The sequence below is a fragment of the Falco peregrinus genome, chromosome 9, assembly GCF_023634155.1.
Source record: "Falco peregrinus isolate bFalPer1 chromosome 9, bFalPer1.pri, whole genome shotgun sequence".
Taxonomy (NCBI): domain Eukaryota; kingdom Metazoa; phylum Chordata; class Aves; order Falconiformes; family Falconidae; genus Falco; species Falco peregrinus.
In genome coordinates, this window is record NC_073729.1 from 9,976,144 (window position 1) to 9,998,221 (window position 22,078).

The 22,078-nt window shown below is 36.5% G+C and overlaps 1 protein-coding gene across 15 annotated transcripts in view; it reads right to left on the reverse strand.

Moving 5' to 3' along the window:
- IRAG1 (inositol 1,4,5-triphosphate receptor associated 1) overlaps positions 1-22,078 on the reverse strand; it is a 117,980-nt gene that overhangs the window by 31,733 nt on the left and 64,169 nt on the right. For 7 of the 15 annotated variants that reach the window (XM_027778377.2, XM_055814482.1, XM_055814483.1 and 4 more), the window contains 3 exons: positions 12,896-12,992; positions 8,188-8,318; positions 1,666-1,766 (listed from right to left, as the gene is read on the reverse strand). In XM_027778377.2, the coding sequence (XP_027634178.2) occupies positions 1,666-1,766; positions 8,188-8,241 (155 nt within the window). In that variant the 5' untranslated portion in view covers positions 8,242-8,318; positions 12,896-12,992. Of the gene's footprint in view, positions 1-1,665; positions 1,767-8,187; positions 8,358-9,075; positions 9,126-12,895; positions 12,993-22,078 lie in introns of all 15 variants that reach the window. The other 8 variants (XM_055814480.1, XM_055814487.1, XM_055814486.1 and 5 more) reach the window with 8 other exon arrangements.

Sequence of the window (22,078 nt, forward strand, 5' to 3'; positions counted from 1 at the left end):
CTGGATTTTAGATAGGAAAAAAAAGTCCAGTAACTCAAGTCCCAATGTTTTCAACTCAGGAATTTAAAAGAACTTAGCACATCTTAACTGGCTTTAGAAAGAAATTTTAAAGATGCTGGCTAATAATATAATGATATTCTAATGTCTTAAAATATTATGAAGCAGTTAGCCAGCAATGCCAGACTACCAACAATTTTTTTAAGGAAACAAACAATATACAATAATAGTAGCTTCACCAGCATCACCTTAAATTACATAACTCAGTATGCGTTTTAAGTTAATACCAAGATAATATGTACAAGGTTAGAAAGTACATTTATTCTGAAAGATACATGTAATATGCTAAACCTGTCAGAAGAAGACAAGCATTTTCAGCATTTCATAAAACTATTAAATACTAGGTATAAAAAATAAATATTTGCAGAAGCTATTAGTAAAACCTGCAAAGTGTTTTTATGTTCATAAGCCTTCCTTGAAAATCTTCTGCCCACACAAATAAGCCTTATTATACAAACTGTCATACACTGGAAGTCCCTCTTTTGCCAAAAACTTTCCTTCTTCATTAAAACACAATTTATTAATTTAAGGATCATGCAAACAACATGGTTTTCTGCTGCATTTTCCTTTCAATAGACAAAGCAATTACAACAGATATGAAACATTGCTACAATGTCTATTTTTCAGCATGATACTAAGAATATTGTACTAAAATGGTAATATAGCTAGTTCTTTAATTCAAAAAGGGAACAGACAACACAGGCTTTGTACGTAAGATACACCCATTTGCCAGAGTCAACACCGATGGCTGACCATACATTGAGGAACTTAGAACTTTAATGTTTAAAAACCAGTAATTTTTGTTTTAAGTCTTACAAGGATTAATTTCCTAATTCTGCATCACACTACAAAGTTCTTAGTGATTCAGTGGAAATATTCACATGATTAAAGTCAGCATTACTGGTTTACATATATAATCAGTAAACCAGAATTAGGGATTTAGCTACTGAATTGAAAAATTTCCATGGGAGGGAATACTTCAGGAAACATAAAAATGCTCAATTGTACTTTTTTTGGCCTCAGTTGCTCATTGACTGGGTCTGAGTCAGAAGGACTGTACTGTGCATTGCCATGCACAGAACATGAGGAATCCAGCTGTTAGTTATCCCTTTAGTAGGTGTAAGACTGTAGCGCGTGCACACCCCCCACCCCCCACTGTATGTCTACAAAAGGATTTGACTAAGCAATATTTTCCTCACCAGGCTCTATTTTATTTGCTAGCAAAAGGATGAACTTCAAAAAGTTACAGGTTTTAGTCCAAATTATGCAAAATTGTATTTTTACTTTTTTTTTTTTTTTTTTTACTTTATAATTATGCTATTCTGAAAGATAAGCAAGTGCAATGTAAATTTAAAGTATATCAAGTCAAGCTGGCAGGCTTAGTATTATATGAATGTCTGCTCTTTTAGTGTCAATTATATTCCTGCACTCTGCCCCCCCTCCAAAACAAATCATCATCAAAGTGCAAAGACAATATGATGAAAGTACAAACAGAGATACAGCAATAATATTTTAATATAATATACATTTCAAAGCAATATTTTAGAAACACAGCTCCTGGAATTACTGTACAATTTATGCATAGATTGGTAATGTATTATATAGTACCTGTTAACCAGATTTTTATCAATTTCTACATCTGGCGTAACAGCATTCTCTGGAAGAACAATAGAAGGTGTACTGCGTGTTGTCCCTTCAACTGTAGTATCCTGAATGGTTTGTGACAAATATAAAAATGTAGTTAAACAGAAATCCAAAAAACTCAGTACTGATGCTCTGTGGAAAATAATGTGTATTGTCCAATTTAGCTAAAAGAGAAAATGACTGAACTAAGTGAGAATTAGCTCTTATTTGATAAAACATATGTGATTTAGAGACCTATACTTAAATTGCTGAAAAAATTTGATGGAGCCTTGCAATATCTGTTTTCTTTATAAATTTTTAATGCACACAAGCTAAATTCAATAAGCATGGAACTAATGCAAAAGCTTTAAAATGGTGGAGAAACTGATTTTTCACACAGCAAACCATTCCTTGACTGAAGTACCTGTACAACACTTGGTGAACTTAATGAGCTGAATGCAAGAGTGAAAAGCAGCTATGTATAACAGGGCTAAATTAGGCACACAAAACCTCCAAACAGCGCTAGTGTGCAATGAAAGCTTGAAAAATGCAGTATTAACTGTATGCGTGTTATCCACAAAACCAGAAAACAATTATTTATAATTTTTATATTATATATACATGTATATTATAATATTTATATTTATTTATTTATAGAACAAGTTATCTTGTTAGTCTTCTACTTGAGTTTTCCTCCCATTAATTAGAAAAATATTTTAAAGAACATAAATGCAAAATTTAATAAAATATAATATTTAAGTGACAAAAGAAACTGGCACTGAATATCAGTGGATGCTTGCCTTCTTACTAAATATGAGAACTTTTCCCAAGAACATAATCCCACACCGTCTAGTACAGTGATGCCAATCAGCTGAAGAGAAGGAATCAGTTTCTGTGAGATATCCCAAATGGAGATACATCAAGTTGGAAGAAAGAACTGTGGATCTCTCATATATAGTAAAAAAAGTGATTACTTCTACCCCATGTACTACATTCAGATTAAAATAAATAAATAAATAAATAGAAATTCAAGCCCGGTAATATTGAAAGGCTACATAAGCTATCTGTTGTTTACCAGAAATTGTAGGCACCTGCTAAAATCTGCAATTTTTATTTTAGAGTACAATCATGAGATAAGTAGATCATATTTTAGCAGTGTGAGTATTTATAGCTGGAGAGAAAACTTCCCAAAAGTGGCAGGGGACTGCCATCAATCAAGTTGTAAAATTTAAAGAATAATTTGTAAATTCTCATATCCTAATTGCTTCTTTTAGGCACTAGTATGTACAAGTATTTTATTTTATTTAGCCATTTTCCATATAAATTTTTCTTGAAACTACAACCCAAAGGTTCCTAAGAAATTTTTACTTCAGTTGGCATTGGATTAGATAACAGAATTGTTTTCAGTTGGAAGGGACCTACAGCCATCATCTAGTCCAGCTGCCTGACCAGTTCAGGGCTGCCCAAAAGTTAAAGCATGGTATTGAGGGCATTGTCCAAACGCCTCTTAAACACTGACAGGTTTTGGGCATTGACCACCTCTCATCATCTCAATGCTTCTGAATCTTCAAAAACAGCATGTTTGCTATCCATGACAAAAAGGCAATTACATTTGACTCCTAGAAACATCACTTTGCTTTTACTGATAGAACATTTGCTGTCAATTTTGCTTACTCCTTTTTTAAGAATGTTTGCCTACTTGAGTTTGACACAAATGTAATGAATTCAGAACAACATTTATTTTGGTAATATTCGTTAAATAGGCAGGTAATAAAAAGCTGTTATAAAAGCACTAATTTAGGCAATTACAGAATGAAGCACCTAATAGGTCACAGTTTAACAAGTCAACATTTTAGAATAGAGAAAATTAAATAATTTCAATTATTTGAAACAAAGGCCATTAATGAATAACTGTTTCAGTCATCTACTGTCATGTGGAGAAATTAGTGTAGTCATAAGTTTTATTACAATAAATAAATAACCAAGAGTATAAATTGAAATGGAATTACATACATTCAGAAAGCCAATGGTTACATGACTGCTAATATGTATCCCCTCAACATCTCTCCCAGTGCTGCACTTATTCTTGTTGAAATAATGTGTTTTCTGATCAATTCAAAGATCTGAAAGCATTTTGAAAATAGTATAATCTTAACATACAAAGAATAACCCTTCTTCCTCTCAAAGGCAATAAATATGTTTTGGCTTGGACATGTGATGTAGGATTCTTGATTCTGTTGTCAGTTATGGGGTTTTTAAAATAAAATAAAAACATTCCATGCAGCTCCACACTTCCATACTCATAATACTCATATGACATTTCTCAGCAAGTTCACATTGTCAGTTGCATGAGAGCAGACTGGGAAACATGCCAAGAAAATAATATGAAGATTTAAGTTTAAGAAAAATATCCTTGTAGTATTCGAAATGTTGGAATGTAAAAGCATATGTTATTCAAAGTGCATAACTGACGTTGTATTGTAAATTTTCAAACTGACATTTGAAAGCAATTTTTAGCAGTATTCTTGAAAATGTTACTAAATAACAATGTATTTTGTCCAACAATCAATGACAAAAATTCAGGTGACTGCTCTGCTTGTAGGGCAAAGCAGCTGAGTACACATGTATATTGTTTACACTAATCTTATGACTGCCAAAGAGCAAAAGCTTTTGAATGACGTAGTATCAGCCTTAAAGTCACTCAAGCCCATTTTAGGCCTTTAAAACCAGCTCATTAAAAAGGAAAAAATAACAGAAAAGAAAAAAAGGAAAGAAGAAAAGGAAAAAGAAAAAAAGAAAAGAAAAAGGCTATGACCAGCAGTTCAATTTCTATACCAGTGAAAACTCATGCCTCCTGTTGTCCAAACTTACTGTATAGGAGTGGGGCAGGAAGAGCTAGAGCATGAAGCTCTTTGCAGGGCCAGCTGGCTCGAATCAAAGAAATCTTTGTACTCTGAAGAGTACTTGGGCTGCTATATGCAATCTTGGAAGAGCAGCTTTAACAGGAAGCTTAATTTGTGTCACAGCTGTACATCTGCACAAAGACAATACCGGTTTTCCATCACCCTCCCACGGCCTGCCTGTTACTGCCCCCTCCACGATAGCTTCCAGCTAAGGCTGCTCCTCCTCACTCATTCCCATCAGCTGCCTCATACCCTAGCACCAATGACTACCCGCTACCAAGTCTTTGCTTCCTTTTTGCCCCAAACCCTCTTCCCAGAAAAATGTAGGGTAAAACTGACTCTACCTCTATGGCTTAGGTGGGAACTGATCCATGTGCTCTACAGGTATGATTATGTGTCATCTAGTCTTGCAGGGAGGCTTGCACTGTGCTGTGGAGGATGGCACATGTGATTTGGTCCATACCAGCACATCCCAGAGGCTCAGGGATATCACGGTGGATAGCATCTGCAGGCATTCTGGCTGTTAAGCTCTAGCAAGCCCTCACTAAGCATACAAAAAATGTGGTTTTAGAAGTTTTATAAAACATCCAAATTTGGATGGATTTGAACAGTAATGGGGAAGAAAAAAAAAAACCACTCTGCTAAAAGAGCTACCCTGCCAGGACAGTCAGATGATAAAGCTTTACTGTATACCAACTGAATTCTTCAAAGCATTGGGGGTGGGAATCCTCTGCCACCTGGCTGTATTCTTAGAAATTAATTAAAAGCCTGAACTGAATTTCAGAACAAATCTGGTCTGAAACAGACACTTATGTGAAAAGCCTCGGAAAAGTTATGCATCTCAGAAAGCAGTCTTTTGAGTGAGATGGGGTTTTAAGTAAGCTTAATTTTAGCTGTTTAAGTGAAGTGCTGAGCTTTGAAAGTAAGGTAATGAAATTAAATTCTAACTGCATATAGTTGAAACAGACAGGAGAACAAAGTAAACATGGGACACCTCCTTCAGAACAAAACAGATCACATGCAATGATTTGATAAAGGTACAATACAAATTTAAATTGGAATAATAAAACCCAAAGAAATGCAGAACTTGAATGATGGAATAATCAGGGTATAAGAAACATCCAAGACAGACTTTTCCTCAGCAGTCAGAAAAGCCAGTAAAGTAGTGTTTAGGATACAAAGAGAGGAGAAAGCTGGGAACAGAAATAGGGACTTTTGATATAAAGAGAGGGAAAGATGGCAGCTCACAACCAACGCTGAAAGTGTAGGGAGATTTATAGGCCACTATAAATCTTAACGTAACTGGTAAGGATCTAATTTTCTTTGCTGCATGTATGCAGTATATGTACAGAAATTGTACTTTTAATACTAAAAACCTGAAATGAGTTTTTAAGGGTAACAGTGACAGCATATTACACTATTATTCTACGTGAAATCTAATTAAAATATGGAAATAAGTAAAAAGGACATCTGACTATGAAGTTCTATGATTTATAGTGGGAGAAATGATTCTGTATAAAACACTCCTAAAATTTTTGATACTTACTGTAAGAAGACAGCACACAAAGTAAGAGTTCAACTACACACTCAGTTCAGGCATTTCAAACAAGGGGCTGAAGTTCTTTGATTTAGGCTAACTGCCCACACCTGTGTTAACAGGAATTTCACATCTACTTCCCTCAGGAACACAGAGCTAATGAATACTTTGATGAATGTTGCTTAGAGTTAGTCAGAATCGTTAACACAGGCCGCTGTAAGAAATAATGAAATGGAAAACCACACTTGTTTTCTCAAAATGAATTTGAGAAACATAACCCAGGTCTTCCCATCATATAAAAGTTATTTGAAGTAAACAAGAAACTACAGGTGATGCTAAGGTTCATTTTCTTTTTCTCAGAACTGTTTCGTGAATGTGTGTGCACTTGCGCAAGCAGGGAAATGGTGGGCAAGTGTCTTCTGAAACAGAATGCAGAAACTGTTAAGACTCCAGACAGCACTTTAGATAAAATGAGAATCCAGACTTGGAAAGTTTTATTCAACGGCAGAAAACAAGTCCACCAGTTATTAGCTCCTTCTGATGCCCTCTCCTTGCTTGCAAGTCCTTACCTCACAATGATGAGCTATATTACTTATTACAGTCATGCTGTACAACTTGGACTGAAGCAAGACCCAAGTGCTAACAGCTATGAACAAGATCAAATTCTCATAACAATGGCTAGTTGCAATCCTTAACTTAAGAAGGCTCATGAGCAGTGTGTTGGTTAAACCTAAAAATAACAATTTACCTAAACCTAAGTGTTTTGCACAGGTAACCAATTCATGAACTATCACATTATCATAGTTCAATGAAGACCTACCTCTAAAAGGCCCATCTATCTATGTTTTCAATTTTTTTTTTATTAGGTGGTTGGAATTCTTAATTCCTTCCATTTGACAAGCATGCTCAGGATTAGATTAACTGACATCTGGTAGCTTTTAATTTTTTCCCCTCTTTGGATATGTTTCACCCAGCAAGCCTTTTTTACTAAAATACTCTTCACATGGGCAAGTTAAAAAAAAAAACAACAAACCAACAACAAAATCTTCTTGACCTAATGTATCTTCTCAGCTAATAGTCTGATGAACTTGCATCCATCTGGGGTGTTTATCTTAAGCCAGGAAACTAACACTCAGCACAATGTGCAATTTAGATGGAATGCATGACAAATCAGTGTAGGGCTCACTGCTGACAATATTTTCCAACAGTGTTAAAGTAGCGGATGTTTTCACCTAAAGTGTAGAATACAGTGTCCTCAAATGCAATGACAGTGATACTTTTTTAACTGAGGATGTGCCAGATAATAAATCCTCTTTCTTTACACCAGTTTGCATGAAACAGGATGATCTGGATAACCTGTGTCACAGGTTACGTTCTTTACCTCAGCTAAGCTAAGAATTCAGCCCACCACCACCACCACTTTATTAGAACATAAATTACTTTTTATCAAAAGGGACAAGTATCATCTCATATTGATTTTTTAAATTTATCTGCAAATAAAACATATAAAACCACTTAGATGCCACAAATTGAGTAGCAAATTGACGAATATATCTGGGGACTGCCTACCTGTTCTCTGTATAGTTCCAGTATATGTTCAGCTACTGCTGTGGCAAATAAAGCACTGAGAAAGACTACAAACCAACTTTCCATCTTTCACACACACATGAATCGCACAGAATCTTCTATATCTGTAAAGGTGACACTGTAAGTTTCAAGACTACTGTGAAGTACAAGCCTAAGTTCTTTTCTCAAAGGTTCAAGTTCTCTGTAATAACACCAGTAAGGACATTTTTGCACAGCTTTGATATAAATGGTTCAGAACAAGCAGATATATAAGCCTCCAGCTCAAACTGATAAACAAGTGCTTGAGCAACTTCAGTTCTCATTCCTTAGTCTATAAAGTATTTGAAGAATTCTATCAATTGAAAGATCATTCATCACTTCATCAGTTAATCAAAACATACTAATCCACAGCAATGATTAAATTTCATTTTATAAACTCCTAAATATATGCAAACAGGTTTCCAACAAGCGTCAAACCCCCATATTTTTAAGAGTGCTTACTTTGGCTGGAGGAGAATTGTTGTGTTGTCCCTTGTCTTCAGGTAAGATTGGCATGGTGGACACTGTGAAGGACGTGGAACTGCAATGTGGACTAACAGGACCATGCACTGCTGAGACTGTTTCAAGTTAACCTGAAGGCATAAGCGTTGACAGGCCTCGTGATCTGCAGGCTGTGTTACATGCCAAAACCACAAATCAAATCCATTTAAAACTCTGTGCTCCAACATTCAGGTCACTTTACAATAACAAACAGTATTAAGGTTTAAAATTAAAAATGTTATCTTGTGTTTTATTAACTAAAGCTTTCAAGGTCAAATATAACTTAGCAAATACATTCAAAATGGACAATCTTCTATCCTTGTTGCTATTTCCATCTCTTCCCTCCATTTTACAGGGGTTTTTTTGTTACTATGACTGTTTTGGCTGTGACCAAACTACCCTCTTTAAAAATCCTCTAAGAAGGAAGCAGCATCCTGAATATCCATAATATGCCTTTTACTGGCTAAGAAATCTCTTGCTACAGAGCATGATCTCAGGTCTCAAAGAAAGAAGTAAAACTGGGAACCCAGACGGTGGCACTCTTTCTTTGAGCAAGGATAAGGCCTAGGTGAATTGTGCAGACTTGGCGTACATCTGCAGAAGACAACACTGTGCATGACACTTCCGAAGCAAAATAGCAGTAATGGCCAAATGGGGCGGGCGGGGGGGGGGGGAGGGGAAATCACTGCCTATTAAGTGGAGAAAATTCTTGCTATTAGCGTCAAAGGGAGCTACTGCCTTCATAAGGATATTGTTAGGATTAAAGCCTGTACAGTGGTCTAAAGATGAGAAATGTTAAGTATAAACCTTGCAGCTACAGCGTATTACAAGACTTACTATGACACCTACTGGATAGTTAAGGAACAGTCCTCATAAATCATCCGACTCCTTGGTGATGCCTAAAGATGACAGACCATTGTTATCAGAGACAATCTGGTACACAGTTTCTGTCTGGACTAGTAAGAGTTAACTATAGTCCCTTTACAGTTCATTCACAGCTGTGTACAGAATGGAGCTATACACTCAAACCATACTACAACAACTTCAATAGTGTGCCAAGGAAATAAATATACCCAACAAGCACAGGTTCAGCCTTCAGAAACACGTTACCTTCTCCTAAACCTAAACTACTCATCTCATCTCAATTCTTTTACTCTTCCATAAATCTAGATAGATGGAACAAAGAGGTTGAGATGGGGAGATGGATGATTTGAAGTTCAAGGCACTTAGCAGCATTGTAAGATTAACCTTCTACAGTTTTCCCTTCCATTTCAGCAAAAGGCAAAGAAATGTATTCAGGTAAATGTTGGTTTGAGGCTGAGAATTAAAACTGTCAAAATACTTGCGCCGATTTAAAAAAAAAAAGAAAAGAAAAAGAAGGATAAAAGTAGGCAAAACTATTCACAGGAAATACCGAAGCAGCCTCAGTAGTGACAAGTATTCACCTCAGCTTTCACAGAAAACAATTGTGCTGTAAAACCAACAGAACGTGTGAAAACTTTGGACTACAGAAGCAGCCATGACCCATGCTTTTATTAGATTTATTTCATATTATATTGGAAACATAATTTTCTCTTTTACTAGAAGAGGAACACAAGGCCACCTTCACAAGAAATTCAATGTAGAACTAATATATTGTAAAAGCCATCTCTACGCAAGTATTACTGTGTTCAGGAAAAAAAAAGTTATTCCATCAAAGCTCTTTAATAAAGACTGTGAGAAGATGCAGCATATATGACATCATTATAAAGACCAAGATAAAGACTTCTTTTGAATGACGAGCATAATGTTTTTTAGAGCAGTACGTGCTGTAGGAACAGCATGTTTCAAGCTTTCGTAGACATATTGAACCTGTTACGGGCGAATTTCTAGCTCTACTGCAAGAAGTAGAAGCTCATGTTTGTGTCACAATTTTACCCACCTCTGACTTCAAATAAGAGTAGATGAAGCTTTCTATGAATAAAAAGAAGATTTAAAAATGTTTATTAAGGAAAAATATCTTTGAAGTCCCTAATATGATAGAAAACAGACATCTATGATTACATATATTTTAATAAACCCACAGAGATCAGGCAGATAGCAGTAGCATTAAACATCTGTGTGTTTCAACAGTTAAGTATTTTTATATCAAACAACAGTCACCAACTATTAACAACACATGACAATGAGATAGAAGTGAGGTAACTAAAAAAAAGTGTCATGGACTTGCTTTTCATCTCTGTAACAAAATTCTGGCATCCTACGCAATTTCTAGTTTGCAAGAACTCAAATTCAAACAAAACCAAAAGAAGAGAATATATAAATTTGGCTGTTTATCTAATCCCTCTTGATGTTTGGCTTAGGCATTTATAATGGTTCTGATAGGCTCAACTCAACAGAATGCTGGGTCTGAAAAATCACAAATGTTTGAAGTCATGGCCACAGTCCATTTGCAGTCCTGCGTGGAGTTGTGTAAGCTACTGCATCAAATTGGTTTATTGCCAGTCTTAGCTGAGTTCCTAGTACATACTCAACTTTTAAAAGTATTGCAAGTGAGACTGAAATAAGAAAGAGCTATTAAGCACATCAAGTTTCAGTTAATTTTTCAGATTTAAAAACCAAGAAGTTTTAAAAGAAAAAAAATAATCAGCAGGCTTGTCTAAGAATAGAAAGGGACAAATCCCAAGATCTGCTGTCTTAGAGATGCAGCACAGAAAGTACAGCCAAGGGAGAATGGAGGGTAAAGGATGAATTTACACCACCTTAACAACACCCAGATTTGGAGTGGACTGAGTTGAGTTCGTCTCTGACACAATCAGAACTTTACTCTGACTTCCCTACAGAGCTATCTCGCAAACAGGACAAAGCTCCAAGCCTTTGCGGTTCTGATTAGTAGGAGAATTTCCTCTTCAGACTTTCTATTTTTTCCTAATAGCCCTCCAGAAAACCCCAGTGCCGAGGACTGTATTGGAGCAGCAAAAGCCTGTATATAACTATTTATACTTTGAGGCTTCTTAAAACAAATGCAGTCTTTGCACACCTTGTCCACACCTCTAAGGTGCCGAAGTAAGGGTTACTGCTTATTGGTATTGTAACAAAACATATAAGGACATTCATAAGCTACATGACTTAGAGCTACTAAATTATTCCTTTTTCAATTTAAAGGCTTATTTTCAACCTGTGCAGTGTTCTTAAAATCAGTAGTCCAGATCCTTTACAGATTTTATGATGCTGAATCAGCACAAACATCACATCTTGTAAATGGAAATGGATATAATCACCTTCTTGCTGCATGCTGTGCAAGAAGTTCTGCCATTTTCTGATCAATTAGTACATTCTGATACTACTAGGAAATGTGAAAGTTTAGAAATGATGGAACCAAAGATGCTACTGAATAAATGTTCTTCTTACTATCACTGCTGAAGTGACCTTATGCCTATTTGATTGGGAAATGAGAAACAGCCCCAGTAAGTGTCAGTGAGAGTCAAAACATTCAGAAAAAGGGGGCTTCATGAGAAAACTCTTAACAAGAATTAGAGAAGCTTATTTGCATCTCACAAATGTAGGAAGAAAAAAGAGAAACGCCCTTGGAAAATTTATTGCTCTAGCAGGTACATTTTTTCTTCTTCAGTAGAGCATTAGGGAGGAGTACAGCCATGGAACCGATAGAAATTCGCACCTCTATCTACAAGAACAGCTTACAGCCTTACCAGAACTCTGAGCCAAAGTGCAGAAAGCATGACTATCCTGATTCTAAGCCTGGCTCATCTGCCATGTGAACAGCCTTTGGAATCACGTTGCCATTAGCTTTGCCAGTTTTATCTTGTTTCCACAAGCATAAACACATTTCAGTCAAAGGAGGAAATGATATGTTAATAATACACACAACACAGTGACACATCAACTGAAACAACTGTAGTTATTGTCCCTAAAGATACTGAAAAGATAGATTAAAAACATATCTGCACTTTAAAACTAGTCAAGGTGCATAAGCACACGTTAGCATCCTAGTCTCTAAGACAACTTCAAGATTCTGTCATATCTTTTGTTAGGCACTGATCAAACTCTGTCTGGCCTACCTTTATCCTGTCAAAGGATGTAGTGAGATGATTGTTGTGTTTTATCAGAGTAAATGATCCCTCCCAAAAGTCCAGTCTAGAAATCGCAAGAGCTTCAAAATTACCTTTTAAAATTAAATACTTGTAGAAATTAACTCATACGTCACAAGAAGAGTGGATGTGTGCAAAGGTCTACAATCTTAGTCTGCATGAGCCTTTTGCACCTACAAAATTAATTTTAAAAAAATAATTACCTATCCTATTCACCAAATTCTGCTTATTCCCACACTAAACTGAGAAAGCATAAAGAAAAAAAGGAAGAAGGAGAACGAAAGGAGAGAGGATGGAGTGATTTTTAATGTTTTGGTCTGTTATTGTAAACTTAGAGCTTAAAATAGTTAGGAAAAAAATGATCCCCTGAGCTCAAATTTGTAGTCAGATATAGATCTGTGAATGCAGAGAACTTTCTTTTACCACTGTGCAGGCTTAGAGTACAATCCCCAGGAAATGGTGAACTGGGAGCTCTATTCCATAAAAGGGAAAAGTATTCAGAGGCCCTTGGCTTTCAGCGTGTTCTTTCTGCAACTCATTTTACCATAGCAGAGAAAGCTAAGTACGATCAGTTAACTTACCCTTTCTGAGTCACAGCTGAACACCACTTGGCGAAGGCTTAAATAAAGGTGCTTTACTCCATCTCCACTGATAGCTTGGCAGTTGACCTCAAATGCTCTGTCAAGTCACAACAAGGATATATTAAAAAAGCAGAAATAAACAATTAAGAAAGCATTTTATTAATATTTCTTGACCTCATATTGCCTGTGGTCAAGTCAAGCAACTCTTATTTGTCAACAGTGGGAGCTGCATACCCATGAACACTGCTGAACAGCACAGTTCTGAGCTGCATTTTGTAGCTCTTTTCTTTGCTGTCCTGCAAAGTGGTTGTAAAACATTACCATCTTAGAAAGGTATCTTTCTGCATTCCTTTTGTATAGCTGTAAAAGCATATGGAAGTCATGTAGCATTTTGAATTAGGTTTTGCAATTTGAAGTCCTTAAAAACCACTAAACTTACTTCATTCAAACCAAGCGTGAGCAAAACGGTGTTTTTCTTATGTTTGTACCACAGGGTAAGTTTTGAAACACAAAGCATGGTTATAGTATTTAAGATACTCAAACAAAGCTAGTCAGCATACATTAGCTATCTCAAATTTTTTTTTTAAAACACCACCATAACAAAACAAAACAAACAAAACCTATAAAACCAGATCCAGAATATCTTAATAGAAAGCCTTTAATGTTTTGCACTAGGACCTCAAGATTTTTGTCTAATAGACACATTCACTGGAAAAGGATAAAAGAACCCCCAGAAAGCTGAATCATTTACATTCTTACTCTATGTGACAAGAGATACTACGTGGAAACTGGAAGATACTTTCCTTATTGTCTGCAACACATGAAAAAATTTGACTGCTTCCTACTGCATCTAATTTTCATGACAAGAGAGTGGATTCTCATATTAAATACCTAAGTTTGCAAGATACTGAGACAGTGTGTCAGTCAGTTCACCAAAACACATAGTCATAGTCCCAGGACTAACACAAGGCATCTCTGTAGTAACTGTAATGATCCAAGTTCTACTCACATTAACATCCATACAACCATATGGACGTTAACAACTAGGTAAAATCTGGAAGACAAAGTGGCATTTCTGTTTATGAGATACCGAACAATACTACTGGGGCATGCAAAGCATATGCAACTACTAAATGAATTCAAAGCATCTGTTCTCATTCTGAGAATTATTGAGATTAATTCCTGAGCAACTTAGTACTTCTTGACAGTCAGAACACTTCCAGGCTGCAACCTCAAAGACAAGCGAAAAATGTGAATAATTCTGTCACAAAAACATTTTAAAGGAAGAAACTAACAAAAGCTTAAGAAGAATACAGCAAATGTCCCTCAGGTTCTAAAAAGCTTCAGTCTCTCAAACTCAGTGGGTAGTCTTCCTCAGGACTACAAGCTACCCATATAGGATTTGCTTTACAGAGCAGCACAACAGGAAAGAATCTCCTTTTCTGCTTTCTGTTTTCCTCATAGCTCAGGAACACATCAAAATTGATGGGTTTCAGTAATCAGCTTGGATGAGAGAAAGGAAATGTTAGATAAGGCAGAAAGTAAAATATTGTTTTGATGCATGTTCAACCTGATCTGACTGGGAGCACTCAGGAGACTATCTCTAGAAATGGCTAGTTACAACACTGCTGAGACTGAAAAACAAAGTTTGGGGCTGAGAGGTGATGCTGGTCCATTACCAACAAGACTAACTCCTAAAACAAGGCATTTGGTTTTGTTATGTATCTAAAATTTTACATCAGAATTTAAAGAAATCTGATAAATAAGTCCCACACAGTTTAATGGATAATGTTTTCTAGGAGTTATGTCTTAACTCCAATAGGGTCCATTCTGGTCCCAGCTTTAGGCTTTTCCCCGATACATTGAGCGAAAAATCAGTTGGACTCTATTTCTCTCATAGACAATTATTTTAATATAGTTCAATGGAAATTCAAGACTCACTAAAAGATTGCAACTGTATCTGAAAATACCATTTTTTGCTGTGAAATTCTATCAGCCACCTTCATTTGTTTTAGCAATTGTTGCAATTTTTGTTTTATTAGCAGTCATTGTTTAGGTTTACTTCTCCTGCAGCAAAGCCTTCTCAGGAGCGGCTTACAATCTTTTTTTTTTTTGCAAGAATTCTAGACTGAATTTTATGCCACAGACAATCAGCAAGCAACTGAAGAACGTTTCACTAACTTTTTAGACAACTGGACCCAGATTAAGATAATAATAATTAAAAAAACGGGTTTTTCTTTCAAGGTAAGTGTATTTTAGACAGCCTGAAAGATTACTCATTGCACGTTTTTAGGGGCACTTAGGAGTTAATATTGTATGAATGAAACTATTATAAATTACTCTGTTTTGGATGCAAAGCCTTTGTTTTCATTTTTTGTTTTTATTTAGCACTAAAAAGAATTTGAGGAAGTGAGGGTATAAGTAGCATTACCTCCTCATGAAAACAAAAGGTTTTAAGAATTGTTTACAAGTTCACAAAAAATATGTTCTGGTTCATTTGCAGGTTTTAATCATTCTGGGGTTTTCTTTGGATGAATCTGCCTAAAACTAAACTCCAGTAACATAATTTTATCTGAATAGGTATGTGCCCAAGATACCAGACCAAGTTCTTGTATGGAAAGGACAGATCTGTGTGATTCTTAGAGCAGAGGCTTCTCCCCAGCCATGCCATTGTAAGAACCTGGCAGTCCTCACAGCCCGAGCTGGAGACCACGGGACAGCTGTGGCAGGCAAAACAAAGGGAGGTGGCACTTCCTCAGGGATTCCAGATCTGAAAGCTTTTACCCATTTGTTTGCACCCCCTCATTCAATGGCTTGCATCCAGAATGAACGGCAGTTATGTTAATTTAACGGGCAGCTGTTTCCAGGGTCACTTTTAAGACATTCTCTCCAGAACAGAAACTAATATGGCCAAGGACTCTGTGGCAAAAGAGAAAACAATGCATGTATCTCTCTCCTTTTCTTCTTTCTTCCTTCCTGAAAACAATGGATGTATCTCTCTCCTTTTCTTCCTTCCCCCCGCCCCCCCCCCCCCCTTTTTTTTTTTTGGCTGTCTACATGGTCTGTTTTGTTCCTTTATTGCTCTCCAAGTACTTGTGCATATTTCTTGGCTGAAAGCAAGGAAGCTTCTTCAGGAAGTAGAAGAAACTGAAGTGAATATGAAGCCAGGCATTCAATTTTTCCAAACATAATAGTGAAAACCACCTTTATGTTTCACTGAGCTTACTAATGGTTTATGCTCAAATCCTTACAGAAAGCTCTCCAACACTGAACCAGTTACAGGTTTAAAATTTTAATTATGGCAGATCCTTTACATTGCAGGAAATTGTCATCCAAAGCCACATAACAAACCTTTGCTACACAAAGAACAAAGTCCGCAAGCATGCTAGATGCCAGACTAGGTCATGAAGTAGTCGTAACTGCCTAACACACCTTATTATCCAGAAGTTTTCAGATATGCCTCCTGCATTTTAAAATTCAACTAATCATCCCTAAACAAACTTGCTTTTATCATTTGAACAGTTCTTTCCCTTGCTTTATGAAAAAAACCCACAATCAACAAACGACTAACCCTCCCACCCGCCACCCTACAATTCATAGATAGTGGTTTCCTTAAGTTTTGTTAACTTGCAAGCAAAAATTCTACCTCATTCTACTTCTTACTGACCTAATTTTTTTTTCCATTAGTAGCCTTTCAGCTAGAATCACAAGAACAAGACAGCAAGCAGTAGAGATCAGCCAGATGGCCTCAAGGAAACCAGCTGGGCTGAACTTTGGGATACTTTAAAAAAAAATATATATATATATATATTTAGATATATAGATACATATCTGTATTTGGTGAAAAAGATAGTAAATGCAATACCAAGGAAAATCAGGCCCTGATTTATTCAGTATTATGCACAAGTTAAAGAATTCAGCCTGCAGTAGCAACTCTGATGATCAGAAGACTGTCAGATCTTAAGGCCGAGATGGTATGTTTCTTAACTTGCAGATTATTTTTGATAGACTTTAAGGAAATGCAGTTTAAAGGAAGAATGCGAATATGGAGTGGGTGGATATTTGGCATGGAAAATAAGGATTTCTAAGCATAAGGAACAGCATATTAGAAAGTGTGAGATAAGAGTGGGAGAAGAGTACATTAAGTGTCATTCAGGAGACTAGTTCAAAAGGAATCCAGTGCTAGGAAGTATCTGGAGAAAAACCCATTGTCTTACAAAATAAAAGCAGTGACCTTAAAATAGGAGAAAATCCAAAACCATTGAAAAATCACTCTCTTTCTCCTCCTAAATAGCTTACCATTAAAAAAAAAAACAACCAAAAACCCAACAAAAAACATGCAAATTTGTTTAGGAGGCAGCATCAATCTTTGTTCCATAGTCCTGAAAGACCAGTCTGATGCAGGACCATAAATTGCCCAACAGAAATTGCTGGTAAGAGTAGTAAGAACACCAGGAGATAATATTACCATCAAACGTGCTTTTGCCTAAATGAGCATCATGTACTCAGTAACACAGACATTTGGGCTTCTTTTTCTTCTCACAGATTTGGAGAAACCTGGATATGATTCTACTGTCTGGACAGCATGTATTATATATACATCACATTCTAGTTACACATTTATTTTTGTCTATGATGTAGGCAGAGTTGGGAGCTTGAGACTATATTTTCTCCAATTGCCACTTGGCTATATTCTTAGTTAATACAGAAAGAGAACAAACTTGCTTGTGTGGAAGGGAGACAAAAGATCAGGGAGAAAAAAAAGAATTTGTGTCCTTTGGTGCAGATTCATTCTTGTTTAAGAAAAACCGTAGGCTGTTACATGAAGTAATATTTTCAAATGCAATTTTTACATATAAACATTCTATAAACTCTTGTTTTCCACGACAGCTAGATATCAACTTTACATAATTTGGAAAAAAACAACTACCAAAGGCCTAACTTAAAAACATAAATCAGTTGAAGGCAATTAGGGCAGAACACTATTGCTTAGTGACCCAGGAGCCTTGTTGCTATTCAAGCAAAAAATTTTCCAGATGAAGAAATTAAACAAAATTCTTTCTTTCCCAATTACAAACAGCAATCCCAGAGGGTACACTCTGTTGAACAAACCAACAATAAATGGCTTTCTTAGGGATCCTAAAATGCAGCTGTATTCTTTCAAGCAGGAGATTATACTCAGCTCTCCATCTTGCCTAGATAAATGGCAAAGCAGCAAAACAAGTATTTTATTCTCATTTTAGGCTTCCTGGACAAAATCAGATTACAAACGTGACACATGTCCATGTTTTTGTTTGCATTACAAAGATAAACACAACCAAAAAAGCATGATTGTATCTCACTTCTTTTTATGAGAAAAAAATTATGAATCCACTTCCACTGAGGTTTTTTAATATTGCTGTACACAAGGAAAGGAATAACTATAGTATCAATTTATGCAAATAATCAGCCATTGTGTGGATTTTGACTGCTGACTTTTCGTTTGTCTACAGTTAACTTATATGTTACTGTATGATGGTCAGACTGGAAGATCAATTCCCAGAATCAAGGAATCCCTCAGGTTGGAAGGTCATTTGGACCAACCTCCTCCTTCAAGTAGGGTCAGCACTGAAACAACTAGACTAAGTCGCTTGGACTTTGTCCCGTTGAAACTTGAAAGCTTCCAAGGACAGAAATTGTAGAACTCCTGGTAGATCTGATCTAGTGTTTAATTATGCCCACAGAAATTTCCCCCCTCTTCCCTGCCCCCGCCTTTACATTCAGTCAGAACATCACTTGTTGTACTTTTATTACCACTGTCTCTCATTTTCCTGCTATGCAACTCTGTAAAGTGCCCAAGTCCATCTTTTTAGTAACATCTTAAGTATTGCAAGACTGCAACTAATTTCTTCTCCAGACTAAGCAGTACCAATCCGTTCCATCAGCCTCATGGGCTGTGTGCCTCCTGACTATTGTAGTGACTCTCCCTGGATTTATTCAAGTTTATCAACATTCTGGGGCCCCAAAGCCAGATGTGGTAAGCCGTATCTGATGAGAATGTATTCCTACTCATTCTTCACATCTAATAAATGGATAGACCCCCAAGGAACTTTCACGTGTAGTGCCAGGTGACATGCAATGCCATTTGTATGAACTAACTACATTATTTCACACTAATTATTCAGCTGCTTTTTCCACTGATCTGGTAGTTCACTTACCTAGACCACAATGTCCCAACTTGGGTACAAGGATGCTGTGTATTAGATTAAAAGAATTGTTGCTTTTGCTAGAAACAGTCCAATTTCATCCCTAGATTACACATTGATTCTGTGGGCCTAGCTCTCTGTGAAGAAGCAAAAAATAACATATAACCCTCTTCCCTCCTGCTAGCATATAACACAGAAAGGGGAACAAGCAGTAAAGTTTTGTAATGCCATCCTTTAGGTTCTTTTGCTGGAAACAGAAACAATTTGAAAGCTAGCAGCTACAAGAATTTCCCTTAAAAATATCTAACTCCAGAAACAGGTAATAATAATAATAGATTAATAATACAAAGGATTACCTTCATTTCAGTATTAGCCAAAGATCCAAAGAGGGGAAAGTTCTCAGTCTCATTCAGCTGTGATGTCAATGCAGAATCAGGGCCAAAAGCCCTGTGCTTGCTCAAAAGATCTATTAAAGAAATGCAAAATTTTGCCAACATACTTTGCAGGAGATCTTTTGCCCGTATTGCTGAATCATCTGCTGTTTTCTGTGGGCTGCGCTATTCCTTGCTATTGAAAGTATGCTTCTGGGACCGTATTAAAAATATGCTGAAGAGTACCTTTCAGATGTAGTCACACAGTATTATTTTCACATTATGAAGTTCTTACAGAAAGCACTCCCTAACCGATTTGTTTGTGATTTAATTTTTAAAAGGTGTGATGGGAAGAGAGAGTGTATTTACTAGACAGTTCAACTTAATGCACTATATGAAGTCAGCTTCCCAGTAGTTTGGAGGAAACTTTTTTTTGTACTAGGATCTGAAAACAAAGACCCACCGTATCTAGAGACAGAAAGACCATCCTGTTACTGCTGAATTTAGCAAAGAAATTCCATGTGCATTTTACAGGCCAAGTTAGCAATGGATTGGATGACTCTTCAGTGAGGTACATATAGTAGCTGAGACAGCAATAGATTTCTCAGAGTTGTGCTTCCTCTTCTGCTAACTGTGCTAATTGAGACAGTCATAAATTTCAAGTTGAAATCAACAAAGAGTATTTGATTTAACAATTTGAGGGCTGCATAGATATTCTATCAGACAGGACAATGTAGTAATTAAGACTGAGGTAAAACAAATATTCCAAACTCAACGTGTCATGCAGAAAGGCATGCTCGTGACACAGCTGTTCTATCTTACACAATAAAATGGTAATTTGCATTCTTTAGAAAGGTATCTCATAATGCAGCCACAGCACTGATCTAAACCTCAGTCATATTTGGTAAGCTTTGTGACATGAACCATTTCGCAAGCAGCCTACATTATGGATTTTCATACTTTGCTCAGGTTTCCAGTCTGAATCAGTGCATGTTCCAAACTCCCAATGTAAACAAGTCCTTGGAATAAAAAGATTGAGGGCAGCTGAGTTCTGACTGGAACTTTTAATGGAGTGGTACATCACATTACCATTACAATTAATTACTTACCTACAATGATACTTCAACTGATTACTTAAAAGTAAGGTTCTGCCTACTGTCCCTAGTTTCAAAAAATTCAGTATCCCAGGAGGACAACAATCTCAGGTAGTACTTGCAAGCCTCTCTCAAGCAACCTCCAGCTGGATCTCAACTTGAGTTAAGTGTCATGATTGTCTCCTGCTCTTAGATGCAACACTCAGCTACATGTGGCAAGAAACAAAGTCTACCAGAAGTAGACTTCCCAGCGTCTGCAGTCTAGCACCCACAGCCAAAATCAGAGAAGAAATAATTTGCTCTCGTTTTATCCTTATTTGACATGCAGATGACGTAGCTTCAGGAAAAATAAACCTGAGCTCTTTATTTTAATGGGGGTAAAGGGGAGAAAGCATACTGCCTTATCACTTCAGAAAGAAGAGGTTTGCCGACTTGCAGAAAAGATGGTCAGAAAATGAAAGCAAACAGTTGTCTGTGAGAAAAGCAAATCTAATTCTTATTTCCTGTGTTCTCAAAGCTCTGCCCTTTGGCTTCATCGGAATCCAAAACGAGGGACCAGAGATTATTGGTACTACAAAAAAAAAAAACAAAAACCCTCCACTATATCTATCAAACTCACTACCTATAGAATCCCAGGACTGGCAAAACATGGTAATGCAAAAATCCGACAATTCAACATTTCATTTTGCAGGTAAAGAGCTCTTTTAGACCATCCACTCCAATAGCTCCCGCCAATGATTCTATGCTACTTGACCTTCAGGATATTAACACTGCGGATGCAAAGAAGTCCTCACTTTGAAGAAACACAGATGTATACTGAACATTGACTACACTGAAGTCAGCATTTTCAAATGTGCAACATCAAAGCTAAGCTCCTAAAACCATATTTAAGTGAATGAAATATATATCCTCTTAATTTTAATTCCTTCTCAGCAGGATTTACAGCTATTCATATGGAAAAAAATGAGGCCCATTTTGGTTACTGGCTAGAGTTCTAGGTTCAGGAGCTTTAAAATTTTCACTCTAATTTGGAAACTATCCTCATTGGCTTGCATCTACTAGAAAGCATGGTAAGAAAACCAGTAACTTGTCATTTTCTTTAGAAAGCTATCAAATACAAAACTCTACCTTTAGGAACAGACTGTTTGCTAAACTTACTTTTGCAGTTTTCAATGATTGATCTCCAAACCCCAGAACTAGGAAAGTTACAATAAAGATCAAAGCTTTATTTTTTATACATATACACAAGAACAAGTGTCTTGGTTTTGGCTGGGATACAATTAATTTTCTTCTTAGTAGCTGGTACAGTGCTGTGTTTTGGATTTAGTATGAAAATAAAGTTGATAACACCCTGCTGTTTTAGTTGTTGCTAAGTAGTGCTTATCCTAAGTCAAGGACTTATCAGTTTCTCATGCTCTGCCAGTGAGCAGGTGCACAAGAAGCTGGGAGGGAGCAGAGCCAGGACAGCTGACCTAAACCAGCCAGAGGGATTTTCCACACATCATATTTAGGGTATAAACTGGGGGAAGTTGT